At 47.2% G+C, this 18,983-nt stretch overlaps 1 protein-coding gene across 3 annotated transcripts in view; it reads left to right on the forward strand.

Moving 5' to 3' along the window:
- The window catches only part of MON2 (MON2 homolog, regulator of endosome-to-Golgi trafficking), a 257,814-nt gene that overhangs the window by 59,205 nt on the left and 179,626 nt on the right, over nucleotides 1–18,983 (forward strand). For all 3 annotated transcript variants that reach the window (XM_063927724.1, XM_063927725.1, XM_063927726.1), the window contains one exon: nucleotides 17,835–17,960. In XM_063927724.1, coding sequence (XP_063783794.1) covers nucleotides 17,835–17,960 — 126 coding nt within the window. The remainder of the gene's footprint in view (nucleotides 1–17,834; nucleotides 17,961–18,983) is intronic.

Raw genomic sequence — 18,983 nt, forward strand, 5'->3', positions numbered from 1 at the left:
ACTGGCGGTCAACCGCCATGCCGTCAAACGCAGTCGCGGTAAGTCTTGATACACGCACGGCCCCCGCTGTAACAGGTCCTCGCATAGAGGAAGAGGCCAGGGATCTCCTATGAGTAATTCCTGAAGATCTGGATACCAAGCCCTCCTTGGCCAGTCTGAGACAATGAGGATCGCTTGAACCTTTGTTCTTCTTATGATCTTTAGAACTTTTGGAATGAGAGGAAATGGAGGGAATACATACACTGACTGAAACACCCATGGTGTCACCAGTGCATCCACTGCTATTGCTTGAGGGTCCCACGACCTGGAACAATATCACTGAAGCTTCTTGTTGAGACGAGATGCCATCATGTCTATTTGAGGAATTCCCCAATGACTTGTCACTTCTGTGAAGACCTCTTGATGGAGGCCCCACTCTCCTGGATGGAGATCGTGACTGCTGAGGAAGTCTGCTTCCCAGTTGTCCACTCCTGGAATAAAGATCGCTGACAGAGCGCTTGTATGCTTTTCCGCCCAGCGGAGAACCTTTGTGGCTTCTGCCATTGCCGCTCTGCTTTTTGTTCCGCCCTGGCGGTTTATGTACGCTACTGCTGTTACATTGTCCGACTGGATCAGTACGGGCATATTGCGAAGAAGATGTTCCGCTTGTAGAAGGCCGTTGTAAATGGCCCTTAACTCCAGAACGTTTATGTGGAGACAAGTTTCCTGGCTTGACCATCTTCCTTGGAAGTTTTCCCCCTGTGTGACTGCTCCCCAGCCTCGGAGACTTGCATCCGTGGTTAGTATGATCCAGTCCTGGATCCCGAACTTTCGTCCTTCTAGGAGGTGAGAGCTGTGCAGCCACCACAGGAGTGAGATTCTGGTCTTGGTAGAGAGGAATAACCTTCTGTGCATGTGCAGGTGGGATCTGGACCCTTTGTCCAACTGGTCCCACTGAAACACTCTGGCATGGAATCTGCCAAACTGAATGGCCTCATAGGCCGCAACCATCTTCCCCAGCAACCGAGTGCATTGATGGATTGACACTTTTGCTGGTTTCAGAATTTGTTTGACCAGACTCTGAAGTTCCAGAGCCTTTTCCACTGGAAGAAAAACTCTCTGTAGTTCTGTGTCCTGTATCATTCCCAAAAACGACAACCGCGTCGTCGGAAACATTTGTGATTTTGGCAAGTTTAGGAGCCAACCATGTTGTTGAAGAACTGTCAGGGAGAGTGCAATATTTTGCACCAACTGGTCCCTGGATCTCGCCTTTATCAGGAGATCGTCCAATTACAGGAAAATCGTGACCCCTTGCTTGCGAAGGAGAACCATCATTTTCGCCATCACTTTGGTGAAAATCCTCGGAGCCGTAGACCGACCAAACAGCAACGTTGAATTTGGATATGTATTTATTTTTAGGTAGAAATTGAGGGATTTCAGGTTTAGGATTGGTCTAACCGAGCCGTCCGGCTTCGGGACCACGAACAGGTTTGAATAAAAGCCTTCTCCCTGTTGTGACGGGGGAACCATGACAATGACCTGATTTTGACACAACTTTTGTATTGCGTCGCATACTACCTCCCTGTCCGGAAGAGAAGCTGGTAAGGCCGATTTGAAAAATCGGCGAGGGGAAACGTCTTGAAACTCCAGGTTGTACCCTTGGGATACTATTTGTAAAACCCATGGGTCCAGATCCGAACGAAACCAGAACTGACTGGAGAGTTTGAGACGTGCCCCCACCGGTGCGGACTACCGCAGAGGAGTCCCAGCATCATGCGGTGGATTAGGCAGAAGCCGGGGAGGACTTCTGTTCCTGGGGACCCGACAAGGCTGGTGATATTTTACCTTTTCCCCCTCCTCTAGTAGCAAGGAAGGAAGAACCTCGCCCTTTTCTGTATTTATTGGGCCGAAAGGACTGCATTTAATAGTGGTGTGTTTTCTTTTGTTGTGGAGGAACATAAGGCAAAAAGGATGACTTACCCGCGGTAGCCGTAGATACCAAATCAGCGAAGCCGTCACCAAACAAGGCACCACCTTTATATGGTAGAGATTCCATATTTTTCTTGGAGTCAGCATCCGCATTCCATTGGTGAATCCCCAATGCTCATCTAGCTGAGACTGCCATGGCATTGGCCTTTGATGCCAAAAGGCCAATATCTCTCGCAGTTCCCTTTAGGTAAGCTGCAGCGTCCTTGATATAACCCAGCGTCAAGAGCATGCTATCCCTATCTAGGGTATCTTTATCAGATGACCGGTCCGAGTAGCGTACCTGTGGTCGCATAAATGCATTTCTCTATCGTCCTAAGTGGATGCTGGGGTTCCTGAAAGGACCATGGGGAATAGCGGCTCCGCAGGAGACAGGGCACAAAAAAGTAAAGCTTTACTAGGTCAGGTGGTGTGCACTGGCTCCTCCCCCTATGACCCTCCTCCAGACTCCAGTTAGATTTTGTGCCCGAACGAGAAGGGTGCAATCTAGGTGGCTCTCCTAAAGAGCTGCTTAGAGAAAGTTTAGTTTAGGTTTTTTTCTTTACAGTGAGTCCTGCTGGCAACAGGATCACTGCAACGTGGGACTTAGGGGGAAAGTAGTAAACTCACCTGCATGCAGAGTGGATTTGCTGCTTGGCTACTGGACACCATTAGCTCCAGAGGGATCGAACACAGGCCCAGCCGTGGAGTCCGGTCCCGGAGCCGCGCCGCCGACCCCCTTGCAGATGCTGAAGCGTGAAGAGGTCCGGAAACCGGCGGCTGAAGACTCCTCAGTCTTCATAAGGTAGCGCACAGCACTGCAGCTGTGCGCCATTTTCCTCTCAGCACACTTCACTGGGCAGTCACTGAGGGTGCAGAGCGCTGGGGGGGGGCGCTCTGAGAGGCAAATATAAACCTTATACAAGGCTAAAAATACCTCACATATAGCCCATAGGGGCTATATGGAGATATTTAACCCCTGCCTGACTGGAAAAATAGCGGGAGAAGAACCCGCCGAAAAAGGGGCGGGGCCTATCTCCTCAGCACACGGCGCCATTTTCTGTCACAGCTCCGCTGGTCAGAACGGCTCCCAGGTCTCTCCCCTGCACTGCACTACAGAAACAGGGTAAAACAGAGAGGGGGGGCACATTAATGGCTATATATATATATATATTAAAGCAGCTATAAGGGAGCACTTAATATAAGGATATCCCTTGTGTATATATAGCGCTTTGTGGTGTGTGCTGGCAGACTCTCCCTCTGTCTCCCCAAAAGGGCTAGTGGGTCCTGTCTTCATTAGAGCATTCCCTGTGAGTTTGCGGTGTGTGTCGGTACGTGGTGTCGACATGTATGAGGACGATATTGGTGTGGAGGCGGAGCAATTGCCAAATATGCAGATGTCACCCCCCAGGGGGTCGACACCAGAATGGATGCCTTTATTTGTGGAATTACGTGATGGTTTATCTTCCCTTAAACAGTCAGTTGAGGACATGAGGCGGCCGGACAATCAATTAATGCCTGTCCAGGCGCCTCAAACACCGTCAGGGGCTGTAAAACGCCCTTTGCCTCAGTCGGTCGACACAGACCCAGACACGGGCACTGATTCCAGTGACGACGGTAGAAATTCAAACGTATTTTCCAGTAGGGCCACACGTTATATGATTTTGGCAATGAAGGAGACGTTACATTTAGCTGATACTACAGATACCGTAAAACAGGGTATTATGTATGGTGTGAAAAAACTACAAACAGTTTTTCCTGAATCAGAAGAATTAAATGACGTGTGTGATGAAGCGTGGGTTGCTCCTGATAAAAAGTTGATAATTTCAAAAAAGTTATTGGCATTATACCCTTTCCCGCCAGAGGTTAGGGCGCGCTGGGAAACACCCCCTAAGGTGGACAAGGCGCTCACACGCTTATCCAAACAAGTGGCGTTACCCTCTCCTGAGACGGCCGCACTTAAGGATCCATCAGATAGAAAGATGGAAGTTATTCAAAAGAATATATACACACATGCAGGTGTTATACTACGACCAGCTATAGCAACTGCCTGGATGTGCAGTGCTGGAGTAGTTTGGTCAGAATCCCTGATTGAAAATATTGATACCCTAGATAGGGACAATGTTTTACTGTCGTTAGAACAAATAAAGGATGCATTTATCTATATGCGTGATGCACAGAGGGATATTTGCACACTGGCATCTCGGGTGAGTGCTATGTCCATTTCAGCCAGAAGAGCCTTATGGACACGACAGTGGACAGGCGATGCGGATTCAAAACGTCACATGGAGGTTTTGCCGTATAAAGGGGAGGAGTTATTTGGAGTTGGTCTATCAGACTTGGTGGCCACGGCTACTGCCGGGAAATCCACTTTTTTACCTCAAGTCACTCCCCAACAGAGAAAGGCACCGACCTTTCAACCGCAGCCTTTTCGCTCCTACAAAAATAAGAGAGCAAAGGGCTTGTCGTACCTGCCACGAGGCAGAGGAAGAGGGAAGAGACACCAACAGGCAGCTCCTTCCCAGGAACAGAAGCCCTCCCCGGCTCCTGCAAAAACCTCAGCATGACGCTGGGGCCTCTCAAGCGGACTCGGGGACAGTGGGGGGCCGTCTCAAAAATTACAGCGCGCAGTGGGCTCACTCGCAGGTAGACCCCTGGATCCTGCAGATAATATCTCAGGGGTACAGGTTGGAATTAGAGACGGATCCTCCTCATCGTTTCCTGAAGTCTGCCTTACCAACCGTCTCTTCCGAAAGGGAGAGGGTGTTGGAAGCCATTCACAAGCTGTACGCTCAGCAGGTGATAGTCAAAGTACCCCTATTACAACAAGGAAAGGGGTATTATTCCACTCTATTTGTGGTACCGAAGCCGGATGGCTCGGTAAGGCCTATTCTAAATCTGAAGTCCTTGAACCTCTACATAAAAAAGTTCAAGTTCAAGATGGAGTCACTCAGAGCAGTGATAGCGAACCTGGAAGAAGGGGACTTTATGGTATCCTTGGACATCAAGGATGCGTATCTACACGTTCCGATTTACCCCGCACACCAAGGGTACCTCAGGTTCATTGTTCAAAACTGTCACTATCAGTTTCAGACGCTGCCGTTCGGATTGTCCACGGCGCCTCGGGTCTTTACCAAGGTAATGGCCGAGATGATGATTCTTCTTCGAAGAAAAGGCGTATTAGTTATCCCATACTTGGACGATCTCCTAATAAGGGCAAGGTCCAGAGAACAGCTGGAGACAGCTTTAGCACTATCTCAAGAGGTGCTAAGACAACACGGGTGGATTCTGAATATTCCAAAATCCCATTTAATCCCGACAACTCGTCTGCTGTTCCTAGGAATGATTCTGGACACGGTTCAGAAAAAGGTTTTCCTTCCAGAGGAAAAAGCCAAGGAGTTATCCGATCTGGTCAGGAACCTCCTAAAACCAGGAAAAGTGTCAGTACATCAATGCACAAGAGTCCTGGGAAAAATGGTGGCTTCTTACGAAGCAATTCCATTCGGCAGATTCCATGCAAGAATATTCCAAAGGGATCTGTTGGACAAATGGTCAGGGTCGCATCTGCAGATGCACCTGCGAATAACCCTGTCACCAAAGACAAGGGTGTCACTTCTGTGGTGGTTGCAGAAGGCTCACCTATTAGAAGGCCGCAGATTCGGCATTCAGGATTGGATCCTGGTGACCACGGACGCCAGCCTGAGAGGCTGGGGAGCAGTCACACAAGGAAGAAACTTCCAGGGAGTATGGACGAGTCTGGAAAAGTCTCTTCACATAAACATTCTGGAACTAAGAGCAATCTACAATGCTCTAAGCCAGGCGGAACTTCTCCTGCAAGGAAAGCCGGTGTTGATTCAGTCGGACAACATCACGGCGGTCGCCCATGTAAACAGGCAGGGCGGCACAAGAAGCAGGAGTGCAATGGCAGAAGCTGCCAAGATTCTTCGCTGGGCGGAGAATCACGTGATAGCACTGTCAGCAGTGTTCATCCCGGGCGTGGACAACTGGGAAGCAGACTTCCTCAGCAGACACGATCTTCATCCGGGAGAGTGGGGTCTACATCCAGAAGTCTTCAACATGTTAATAGACCGTTGGGAAAGACCAATTGTAGACATGATGGCGTCTCGCCTCAACAAGAAACTGGACAAATATTGCGCCAGGTCAAGAGATCCACAGGCAATAGCTGTGGACGCACTGGTAACTCCTTGGGTGTACCAGTCAGTGTATGTGTTTCCTCCTCTGCCGCTCATACCAAAGGTATTGAAGATCATACGGCAAAGAAGAGTAAGAACAATACTAGTGGTTCCGGATTGGCCGAGAAGGACTTGGTATCCGGAACTTCAAGAGATGCTCACGGACGAACCGTGGCCTCTACCTCTGAGAAGGGACCTGCTACAGCAGGGTCCCTGTCTTTTTCAAGACTTACCGCGGCTGCGTTTGACGGCATGGCGGTTGAACGCCAGATCCTAAAAGGGAAAGGCATTCCAGAAGAAGTCATTCCTACCTTGATTAAGGCACGGAAGGAAGTCACCGTGAAACATTATCACCGCATTTGGCGAAAATATGTAGCGTGGTGCGAGGATCGGAGGGTTCCGACGGAGGAATTCCAACTGGGTCGTTTCCTACATTTCCTGCAATCAGGATTATCTATGGGTCTCAAATTGGGATCCATTAAGGTTCAAATTTCGGCCCTGTCAATATTCTTCCAAAAAGAATTGGCCTCTGTCCCTGAGGTCCAGACTTTTGTCAAGGGAGTACTGCATATACAGCCTCCTGTGGTGCCTCCGGTGGCACCGTGGGATCTAAATGTAGTTTTAGATTTCCTCAAATCCCATTGGTTTGAACCATTGAAAAAGGTGGATTTGAAATATCTCACATTGAAAGTGACTATGTTACTAGCCCTGGCCTCTGCCAGGAGAGTATCTGAATTGGCGGCTTTATCTTATAAAAGTCCTTATCTAATCTTCCATTCGGATAGGGCAGAACTGCGGACTCGTCCGCATTTTCTCCCTAAAGTGGTATCAGCATTTCATCTGAACCAACCTATTGTGGTGCCTGCGGCCACTAGCGACTTGGAGGACTCCAAGTTGTTGGACGTTGTCAGAGCCTTAAAAATATACATTGCAAGGACGGCTGGAGTCAGAAAATCTGACTCGCTGTTTATATTGTATGCACCCAACAAGTAGGGCGCACCTGCTTCTAAGCAGTCGATTGCTCGTTGGATTTGTAACACAATTCAACTTGCACATTCTGTGGCAGGCCTGCCACAGCCTAAAACTGTAAAAGCCCACTCCACAAGGAAGGTGGGCTCATCTTGGGCGGCTGCCCGAGGGGTCTCGGCATTACAACTCTGCCGAGCAGCTACGTGGTCGGGGGAGAACACGTTTGTAAAATTTTACAAATTTGATACCCTGGCAAAGGAGGACCTGGAGTTCTCTCATTCGGTGCTGCAGAGTCATCCGCACTCTCCCGCCCGTTTGGGAGCTTTGGTATAATCCCCATGGTCCTTTCAGGAACCCCAGCATCCACTTAGGACGATAGAGAAAATAAGAATTTACTTACCGATAATTCTATTTCTCGGAGTCCGTAGTGGATGCTGGGCGCCCATCCCAAGTGCGGATTATCTGCAATACTTGTACATAGTTATTGTTAACTAATTCGGGTTATTGTTAAGGAGCCATCTTTAAGAGGCCCTTTCTGTTGTCATACTGTTAACTGGGTTTAGATCACAAGTTGTACGGTGTGATTGGTGTGGCTGGTATGAGTCTTACCCGGGATTCAAAATGCCTCCCTTATTGTGTATGCTCGTCCGGGCACAGTACCTAACTGGAGTCTGGAGGAGGGTCATAGGGGGAGGAGCCAGTGCACACCACCTGACCTAGTAAAGCTTTACTTTTTTGTGCCCTGTCTCCTGCGGAGCCGCTATTCCCCATGGTCCTTTCAGGAACCCCAGCATCCACTACGGACTCCGAGAAATAGAATTATCGGTAAGTAAATTCTTATTTTTAATATTTTCTTGCTTACGATCCGCAGGGTCCTTAAGGGCCTCCGTGCCAGGTGACAGGAGAGCCACCTTTTTAGACAAACGTGATAGGGCCTTGTCTACAATGGGGGGCGACTCCCACTTTTCCCTATCCTCAGAGGGAAAAGGATAAGCCACCGGAATCCTTTTGGGAATCTGAAACTTTCTGACAGGGCTTTCCCAGGTTTTCTCAACTAGAGTGTTCAATTCATGAGAGGGGGAACAAAAGTACCTAAACTTTCTTTATATAGGCATATCCTCTTGTCAGGAACAGTAGGGTCGCCAGTGACGTGTAAGACGTCCTTAGTAGCCCCAATCATGTACTGAATACTCTTTCCACATTTGGATCTATGTTGGAATCATTATACTCGACACTGGAATCAGTGCCCATGTCGGTATCCTGTAGCAACTTGGCAAAATAAAGCTTCTGTGACCTCAAGGGGTCTGCTAAGGAATAAGAGGGATAATTTAAAACATTACATTCCACTTCTGAGTCTGAGACTCAGGCTTATCCCACCTTTTTCACCCAGTCAGGTATGGATGGTGCCGACAGGGCCACATCACACGGCTGCGTCCCTAATATAGTGTGCTCTGTACGAGCCTTCAGCCTCAAACATGTCAACACACGTGTACCACAACACCCACAGACACACGGGCTTACAGGGGACAGACCTGTCAGGGGGACACAGAGGATTTTGCCAGCTCACTCTCCAGCGCAAAAAAGACACAAAGCCTGTGAACTATAACATTGAAAACAGAACTGCAGCGCTTTATAATATAATACAAGCACCATATACAACGCCCCCCCCCCCCCCCCGTTTTTGCACCCTGATACATGTCAGTAGTGAAGGGAGGACCAGCGTTTTACTTGAGAAAATGGCGCTGAGTGTGCTTGCTTAGTGAGGAAGAAGCCCCGCCCCCGTAAATAATTAATTATACTGGCGGGGATAGGACAGTGCCCGTGCACTAGTGTCACCTTTTTTTTTTCAGGTTTAAATGAGAAATTTATGCTGCCCAGGGCGCTCCCCCTCCCCCCCCTCTCCGCGCCCTGCACCCTGCCCCTGTCAGCAGTGTGAGGAAGACAAGCGTCTCTACAGCCTGTGTTGAGCTGTGAGGAAGAAGCTCCGCCCCCGTAATGGCTCGCTTCTCCCGCAATTTTCAATAAATATTTATACTGGCGGGGGTTAGGACAGTGCCTTGGTACTAATGTCCCCTCTTGCCAGCGGTACATTGAAGATTTATTTTCTGCCCAGAGCGCCCCACCCGCACCCTGCACCCTGTAGTTCTGAGTGTGTGGGAGCATGGCGCACAGCGTCCGCTCGCTGTGCGCTACCTCATAAATGCCGTCACTGAAGTCTTCTTTTCTTCAGCTACTCACCTGTTTTCTGACTTCTGACTCTGTAAGGAGGGTGACGGCCGGCTGTTGGAGCGAGCATCTGGGCGTACCCAGCGATCAAACCCTCGGGAGCTAATGGTGTCCTGTAGCCAGAAGCAGAGCCATTAAACTCACTAGAAGTTGGTTATACTTCTCTCCCCTAAGTCCCACGAAGCAGGGAGACTGTTGCCAGCAGTCTCCCTGAAAATAAAAAACCTAACAAAAGTCTTTTTCAGATAAACTCTGTGGAGCTCCCATGTAGTGCATCCAGTCTGCATGGGCACAATTCTAAAACTGGAGTCTGGAGGAGGGGCATAGAGGGAGGAGCCAGTTCACACCCTTTGAAAGTCTTAAAGTGCCCATGTCTCCTGCGGATCCCGTCTATACCCCATGGCTATGAATGTGACCCCAGCATCCTCTAGGACGTATGAGAAATTTAATTTTTATTGTGTCCTCCCAACTATCCTTATGTGGTAGATTAAACAAGACATGCATAGTTTAACAAACAAGCGACTTCAGCTATGGTAGAGAATGTCTCTTTTGTGGATGAAGTGTGTGAGCCCTACCAAGATAAAAGTTAAGGATCTTGGACTACGGAGTAGGTCTATGGCCTAGAGTGGGCGTCTGCCGCAAATTGCTTCTTCAGCCTGAGGCCTTTGATGTGCCTGATTTGGTAGTTACAGAAGATGGATTGGTGGGCAGACACTTTTATACTGAGCACTCTAGTGTGAACAGGATTAGCATTTATAAAACTTTTCGCCATGGTCTAATCACTGTAGTGATGGCTCTCTTTTCTCTTAATGAGAATCCTCCTAATCACAAGGAGCTGTTATTTTCTTAAGCCATTATTGGAATGAGCTGTCTCAGATTTTACGTTTACATCCTCACTAGTAGAAGTATCGGCTCTGCCTATCCAGAGATGCTGCTGCTTAATAGATTGACCCATGACATCAGCAGTAAAGCTTAGTACAGTGTACTACAAAATCAAATGGCAAACAATATTCTGCTGTAGCTGTCACTGAGCCTGGAGGTACTACATAATTGTGCTTCCCTCCAAAGCAGCCACTTGTCGCACACTATTGTTTAGTAGCTCTATTTACTCTCTCATTTACTTCTCAGTGTCATAACAAATTAGCTTTAATAGTGTTTGTGTTAGCTGGGTTTGAATGAGCTTCACTGAGTGCTCTCACAATATGATTTTCTTTTCTCACTCTGTTGCTGCCGGCTTTTACACTTATGTAATGTCATTGATTTGGTCAATGTCACACTTTTGCATCAATAACGGTCATTAAAAATGGTGTTTTGCTCTACCACTATCACATACAGGATTGTCAGTATAGTAATCAGTCAGTAGTTGAACTAGTAATAGTTTCAATAGCTTTTCTCTATCGTCCTAGTGGATGCTGGGGTTCCTGAAAGGACCATGGGGAATAGCGGCTCCGCAGGAGACAGGGCACAAAAGTAAAGCTTTCCGATCAGGTGGTGTGCACTGGCTCCTCCCCCTATGACCCTCCTCCAAGCCAGTTAGATTTTTGTGCCCGGCCGAGAAGGGTGCAATTCTAGGTGGCTCTCCTAAAGAGCTGCTTAGAGAAAGTTTAGCTTAGGTTTTTTACTTTACAGTGAGTCCTGCTGGCAACAGGATCACTGCAACGAGGGACAGAGGGGAGAAGAAGTGAACTCACCTGCGTGCAGGATGGATTGGCTTCTTGGCTACTGGACATCAGCTCCAGAGGGACGATCACAGGTACAGCCTGGATGGTCACCGGAGCCTTGCCGCCGGCCCCCTTGCAGATGCTGAAGTAAGAAGAGGTCCAGAATCGGCGGCAGAAGACTCCTCAGTCTTCTAAAGGTAGCGCACAGCACTGCAGCTGTGCGCCATTTTCCTCTCAGCACACTTCACACGGCAGTCACTGAGGGTGCAGGGCGCTGGGAGGGGGGCGCCCTGGGAGGCAAATGAATACCTAATTTGGCTAAAAATACCTCACATATAGCCTCCGGAGGCTATATGGAGATATTTAACCCCTGCCAGAATCCGTTAAGAGCGGGAGACGAGGCCGCCGAAAAAGGGGCGGGGCCTATCTCCTCAGCACACAGCGCCATTTTCCCTCACAGAAAGGCTGGAGGGAAGGCTCCCAGGCTCTCCCCTGCACTGCACTACAGAAACAGGGTTAAAACAGAGAGGGGGGGCACTAATTTGGCGATATGCTTATATATATTAAGATGCTATAAGGGAAAACACTTATATAAGGTTGTCCCTATATAATTATAGCGTTTTTGGTGTGTGCTGGCAAACTCTCCCTCTGTCTCTCCAAAGGGCTAGTGGGTCCTGTCCTCTATCAGAGCATTCCCTGTGTGTGTGCTGTGTGTCGGTACGTGTGTGTCGACATGTAGGAGGACGATGTTGGTGAGGAGGCGGAGCAATTGCCTGTAATGGTGATGTCACTCTCTAGGGAGTCGACACCGGAATGGATGGCTTATTTAGGAAATTACGTGATAATGTCAACACGCTGCAAGGTCGGTTGACGACATGAGACGGCCGACAAACAATTAGTACCGGTCCAGACGTCTCAAAAACACCGTCAGGGGTTTTAAAACGCCCGTTTACTTTAGTCGGTCGACACAGACACAGACAGGGACACTGAATCCAGTGTCGACGGTGAATAAACAAACGTATTCCTTATTAGGGCCACACGTTAAAGGCAATGAAGGAGGTGTTACATATTTCTGATACTACAAGTACCACAAAAGAGGGTATTATGTGGGATGTGAAAAAACTACCATAGTTTTTCCTGAATCAGATAAATTAAATAAAGTGTGTGATGATGCGTGGGTTCCCCCCGATAGAAAATTATGGGCGGTATACCCTTTCCCGCCAGAAGTTAGGGCGCGTTGGGAAACACCCCTTAAGGTGGATAAGGCGCTCACACGCTTATCAAAACAAGTGGCGGTACCGTCTATAGATAGGGCCGTCCTCAAGGACCAGCTGACAGGAGGCTGGAAAAATATCATAAAAAGTATATACACACATACTGGTGTTATACTGCGACCAGCGATCGCCTCAGCCTGGATGTGCAGAGCTGGGGTGGCTTGGTCGGATTCCCTGACTAAAAATATTGATACCCTTGACAGGGACAGTATTTTATTGACTATAGAGCATTTAAAGGATGCATTTCTATATATGCGAGATGCACAGAGGGATTTTTGCACTCTGGCATCATGAGTAAATGCGATGTCCATAACTGCCAAAAGATGTTATGGACACGACAGTGGTCAGGTGATGCAGATTCCAAACGGCACAAAGGTGTATTGCCGTATAAAGGATGAGGAGTTATTTGGGGTCGGTCCATCGGACCTGGTGGCCACGGCAACTGCTGGAAAATCCACCGTTTTTTACCCTAAGTCACATCTCTGCAGAAAAAGACACCGTCTTTTCAGCCTCAGTCCTCTCGTCCCTATAAGATCATATCTGCCCAGGGATAGAGGAAAGGGAAGAAGACTGCAGCAGGCAGCCCATTCCCAGGAACAGAAGCGTTCCACCGCTTCTGACAAGTTCTCAGCATGGCGCTGAGACCGTACAGGACCCCTGGATCCTACAAGTAGTATCCCAGGGGTACAGATTGGAAGGTCGAGACGTTTCACCTTCGCAGGCTCCTGAAGTCTGCTTTACCAAGGTCTCCCTCCGACAAGGAGGCAGTATGGAAAAAAATTCACAAGCTGTATTCCCAGCAGGTGATAACTAAATTACCCCTCCTACTACAAGAAAAGGGGTATTATTCCACACTATATTGTGGTACTGAAGCCAGAAGGCTAGGTGAGACTTATTCTAAAAAAAATTTTGAACACTTACAAAGGTTCAAATCAAGATGGAGTCACTCAGAGCAGTGATAACGAACCAGGAAGAAGAGGACTATATAGTGTCCCGGGACATCAGGGATGCTTACCTCTATGTCCCAAATTTGCCCTTCTCACTAAGGGTACCTCAGGTTCGTGGTGCAGAACTGTCACTATCAGTTTCAGACGCTGCCGTTTGGATTGTCCACGGCACCCCGGGTCTTTACCAAGGTAATGGCCGAAATGATGATTCTTCTTCGAAGAAAAGGCGTCTTAAGTATCCCTTACTTGGACGATTTCCTGATAAGGGCATAGTCCAGGGAACAGTTGGAGGTCGGAGTAGCACTATCTCGGATACTGCTACAACAGCACGGGTGGATTCTAAATATTCCAAAATCGCAGCTGATCCGATGACACGTCTGCTGTGCCTAGGGATGATTCTGGACACAGTCCAGAAAAAGGTGTTTCTCCCGGAAGAGAAAGCCAGGGAGTTATCCGAGTTAGTCAGGAACCTCCTAAAAACAGTGCATCATTGCACAAGGGTCCTGGTAAAAATGGTGGCTTCCTACGAAGCAATTCCATTCGGCAGATTTCACGCAAGAACTTTTCAGTGGGATCTGCTGGACAAATGGCCCGGATCGCATCTTCAGATGCATCAGCGGATAACCCTATATCCAAGGACAAGGGTGTCTCTCCTGTGGTGGTTATAGAGTGCTCATCTTCTAGAGGGCCGCAGATTCGGCATTCAGGATTGGATGCTGGTGACCACGGAGCCCAGCCCGAGAGGCTGGGGAGCAGTCACACAGGGAAAAAATTTCCAGGGAGTGTGATCAAGTCTGGAGACTTTTCTCCACATAAATATACTGGAGCTAAGGGTAAATTTATAATGCTCTAAGCTTAGCAAGACCTCTGCTTCAGGGTCAGCCGGTATTTATCCAGTGGGAAAAACATCACGGCAGTCGCCCACGTAAACAGACAGGGCGACACAAGAAGCAGGAGGGCAATGGCAAAAACTGCAAGGACTTTTCGCTGGGCGGAAAATCATGTGATAGCACTGTCAGCAGTGTTTCATCCCGGGAATGGAAACTGGGAAGCAGACTTCCTCAGCAGGCACGACCTCCACCCGGGAGAGTGGAAACTTCATCGGGAAGTTTTTTCCACATGATTGTAAACCGTTGGGAAATACCAAAGGTGGACATGATGGCGTCCCGTCTGAACAAAAAACGGGACAGGTATTGCGCCAGGTCAAGAGACCCTCAGGCAATAGCTGTGGACGTTCTGGTAACACCGTGGGTGTACCAGTCGGTGTATGTGTTCCCTCCTCTGCTTCTCATACCTAAGGTGCTGAGAATTATAAGACGTAGAGGAGTAAGAACTATACTCATGGCTCCGGATTGGCCAAGAAGGACTTGGTACCCGGAACTTCAAGAGATGCTTACAGAGGTCTTATGGCCTCTGCCGCTAAGAAGGGACTTGCTTCAGCAAGTACCATGTCTGTTCCAAGACTTACCGCAGCTGCGTTTGTCGGCATGGCGGTGGAAAGCCGGATCCTAAGGGAAAAAGGCATTCCGGAAGAGGTCATTCCTACCCTGGTCAAAGCCAGAAAGGAGGTGACCGCACAACATTATCACCACATGTGGCGAAAATATGTTGCGTGGTGTGAGGCCAGGAAGGCCCCACAAAGAAATTTCAACTCGGTCGTTTCCTGCATTTCCTGCAAACAGGAGTGTCTATGGGCCTCAAATTGGGGTCCATTAAGGTTCAAATTTCGGCCCTGTCGATTTTCTTCCAGAAAGAATTGGCTTCAGTTCCTGAAGTCCAGAAGTTGTCAAGGGAGTATTGCATATACAACCCCCTTTTGTGCCTCCAGTGGCACTGTGGGATCTCAACGTAGTTCTGGGTTTCCTCAAATCACATTGGTTTAAAACCAGTCAAATCTGTGGATTTGAAGCATCTCACAGGAAAAGTGACCATGCTCTTGGCCCTGGCCTGGACCAGGCGAGTGTCAAATTGGTGGTTTTTTCTCAAAAAAGCCCATATCTGTTTGTCCATTCGGACAGGGCAGAGCTGCGGACTCGTCCCCAGTTCTCTCCCTAAGGTGGTGTCAGTGTTTTACCTGAACCAGCTTATTGTGGTGCCTTGCACCTACTAGGGACTTGGAGGACTCCAAGTTGCTAGATGTTGTCAGGGCCCTGAAAATATGTTCCAGGACGGCTGGAGTCAGGAAAACTGACTTGCTGTTATCCTGTATGCACCCAACAAACTGGGTGCTCTTGCTTCTAAGCAGACTATTGCTAGTTGGATGTGTAATACAATTCAGCTTGCACATTCTGTGGCAGGCCTGCCACAGCCAAAATATGTAAATGCCCATTCCACAAGGAAGGTGGGCTCATCTTGGGCGGCTGCCCGAGGGGTCTCGGCTTTACAACTTTGCCGAGCAGCTACTTGGTCAGGGGCAAACACGTTTGCTAAATTCTACAAATTTGATACCCTGGCTAAGGAGGACCTGGAGTTCTCTCATTCGGTGCTGCAGAGTCATCCGCACTCTCCCGCCCGTTTGGGAGCTTTGGTATAATCCCCATGGTCCTTTCAGGAACCCCAGCATCCACTAGGACGATAGAGAAAATAAGAATTTACTTACCGATAATTCTATTTCTCGGAGTCCGTAGTGGATGCTGGGCGCCCATCCCAAGTGCGGATTATCTGCAATACTTGTACATAGTTACAAAAATCGGGTTATTATTGTTGTGAGCCATCTTTTCAGAGGCTCCGCTGTTATCATACTGTTAACTGGGTTTAGATCACAAGTTGTACGGTGTGATTGGTGTGGCTGGTATGAGTCTTACCCGGGATTCAAAATTCCTCCCTTATTGTGTACGCTCGTCCGGGCACAGTACCTAACTGGCTTGGAGGAGGGTCATAGGGGGAGGAGCCAGTGCACACCACCTGATCGGAAAGCTTTACTTTTGTGCCCTGTCTCCTGCGGAGCCGCTATTCCCCATGGTCCTTTCAGGAACCCCAGCATCCACTACGGACTCCGAGAAATAGAATTATCGGTAAGCAAATTCTTATTTTTTTTTCTTTTATTTATGATTATTTAATCGGCACAAATGTAATTTAGAATAGTTTGTTGTATGGTATGGTGTCATGCCTGATAAAGGGCAGGAAAGATCCCTAATGTACACCTTCCCTGCCTGTAATGCATGTGAATCCCAGTAAATGAAGGAATTTATATTTAATATTATTATTTGCGGTTTACAATGCAGAGTGCTTTAGGCTTTGGATGCACTCCTACACACTCCCCAACACTGAATGACGCCTGCTGTAGGGAGGGTGTATACATAGGCGTTGCAGAGTCCAAAGCCCTGTTCAGATTCAGTACGAGTTTGGATTGGTAAATCTTGAAATTGTCCCATTTATTAGAATCCAAATGTCTTGTATCTAATAATTATAAATTGTAAAGATGATCAGCGGTTTAATTTACTAATGCTTTTGCCTTTTGTGGAACGGTAAACACATTTTCAGCATTGTCTCAATTAGGAACCCCTGACCCAAGTAACAGAGCTATGGGGAAGTTATATTTCTGAATACATGGTTTAGCAGATACTCATTAAAAAAATTTTTTTTTTTTTCAGTATAATGTGATCACAGATATACTTCACAGTATAATGTATAATCACAGTATAATGTGATACAGTATAATGTGATACAGATATGCTTTGGGCGAATTGCAGCATCTGTACCATTGCAGAAAAGTCGAATGCGAAAAAAGTCGAATTGCCAAAAGTCGAATTTTGAATGTCCGTTTTTTTGCGATAAAGTACTGTACTGCATAGGCGAATTGTTTTTTTGAGGCGAAAAAGTTCCGGAATTCGACTTTTTCTGGAATTCGCCTGCAATTGCATATACCCCATAACCCTTCCAACCAATGTCTGTATATTAGTGTCAGTGGCGGGCTTTGTGTGTGAATGATCCACTTAATAAGGTGATCACATACAGTAGTTATGGTGAATAGTGCCATACCTGGAACTGGAATGTAAGTAACAGCCAATAGTCCCACTGATGTGGCCACTAGCTGTTATTTCTAGTTTTTTAACAAAGGAATACCATGCACAGCTTAGTTCTTCCACACTGGTGATGCTAAATTCCTAATTAGTGATATATAAAATGGGTGTTTTAGTTAATTATACCTGACATACCGGCGAGCAGGTTTCAATGGTAGGATATATCACCCCAAATCAGTGAAATGGGGCATACTATAGATCTCTAGTTTCGGTGAATAAATGTATCCTGGGTAGACTATTTCCTGTGGTTTAGTTCTCAGAATGTGAAGGTAATATTCAGAAACAATAAATAAGATACAAGAACAGCTGAACATGTCATGAACGACAAAAAAACAGTCAAAACAGGTAAAAATGAAAACGGGTATAGTAAACGGTAACTTAAGAGGCACAAATAATAATTTGTCATTTATTCGATGATGTTTTGGGCCTATTGCCCCTATAGTAAACTGAGAAGGAAACTCGCCTACATGAGGCATTTGAGAATGGTGATAACATGTTCATTTAGGGAAGTTTCATGTTTATTCAATGAATGAGTATTGTACACCTACAACTGCATCTTCTCATATGCTTATGTTATGACTTTCTGTGGCTTCCTTAGGACTTGTGCCAGCTGGTTAATGCTGATGCTCCGTACTGGCTGGTGGGAATGACAGAAATGACACGGACATTTGGTCTGGAGCTTCTAGAATCAGTCCTTAATGACTTTCCACAGGTTTTCTTACAGGTAGGCTACACTATGACATACACTTTGAAGCAGTGATTTTTACTGAAAACCATAGGTGACTTTACTGTATGTGTACACATCCCTGTACGTAGCAACTTGCCTGAAAGTTAAAAAGCAACGTAATGACATCATCATCATGAGTCCTGATATTATTATTATTATTATTATTATTATTATTTTTTATTATTATTATCTCTTATTTATATGGCACCACAAGGGTTCCGCAGCGCCCAATTACAGAGTACATAAACAAATAATCGAAACAGGAAAACATCAACTTACAGTTGATGACAATATAGGACAAGTACAGGGTAAATAAACATAGTTACATCAGCAGATGACACTGGAATAAGTATCAGGTGGCAGAAGACTGCTGGATTTGGTGCAGTTGAAGATTATTAAAGTAAGAGAAGGATAAGCACATGAGGGAAGAGGGCCCTACTCGTGAGAGCTTACATTCTGAAGGGGAGGGGTAGACAGACAGGGGTGACACAATTGGGATACATAGAGAGTGTAGAACAGAGGGTTAGGATGAGATTTGGCTGGGTTTGGTGAAGAAGTGGGTCTTGAGAGCCCGTTTGAAGTTTTTTAGAGAGGTGGAGAGTCTGAGAGGGAGAGGTAGGGAATTCCAGAGAAATGGAGCAGCACATGAAAAATCTTGGAGGTAGGAGTGGGAGGCAGTAATCAGTAGGCAGGAGAGTCGGCGTGCATTAGCAGAGCGAAGAGGACAGGTGGAAGTGTAAAGGGAGATAAGGTCAGAGATGTAGATGCGAGAGGAGTGGGTGAGGGCTTTGTAAGGGAGTGTGAGAAGCTTGAAATGGATTCTTATAGGGAAGGGGAGCCAGTGAAAATCTTGTAAGAGAGGAGAGGTGGACATAGTGCGTTTGGTGAGGAAAATGAGTCGGGCAGCAGCATTGAGGATAGATTGGAATGGAGAGAGGTATTTGTCAGGAATGATATCATTACTTATGAATAAAAAAAAAAATACGTTCTCGTAAGATATTAAACTGTTCTTACAGTAAT

The sequence above is a fragment of the Pseudophryne corroboree genome, chromosome 6, assembly GCF_028390025.1.
Source record: "Pseudophryne corroboree isolate aPseCor3 chromosome 6, aPseCor3.hap2, whole genome shotgun sequence".
NCBI classification, from domain to species: domain Eukaryota; kingdom Metazoa; phylum Chordata; class Amphibia; order Anura; family Myobatrachidae; genus Pseudophryne; species Pseudophryne corroboree.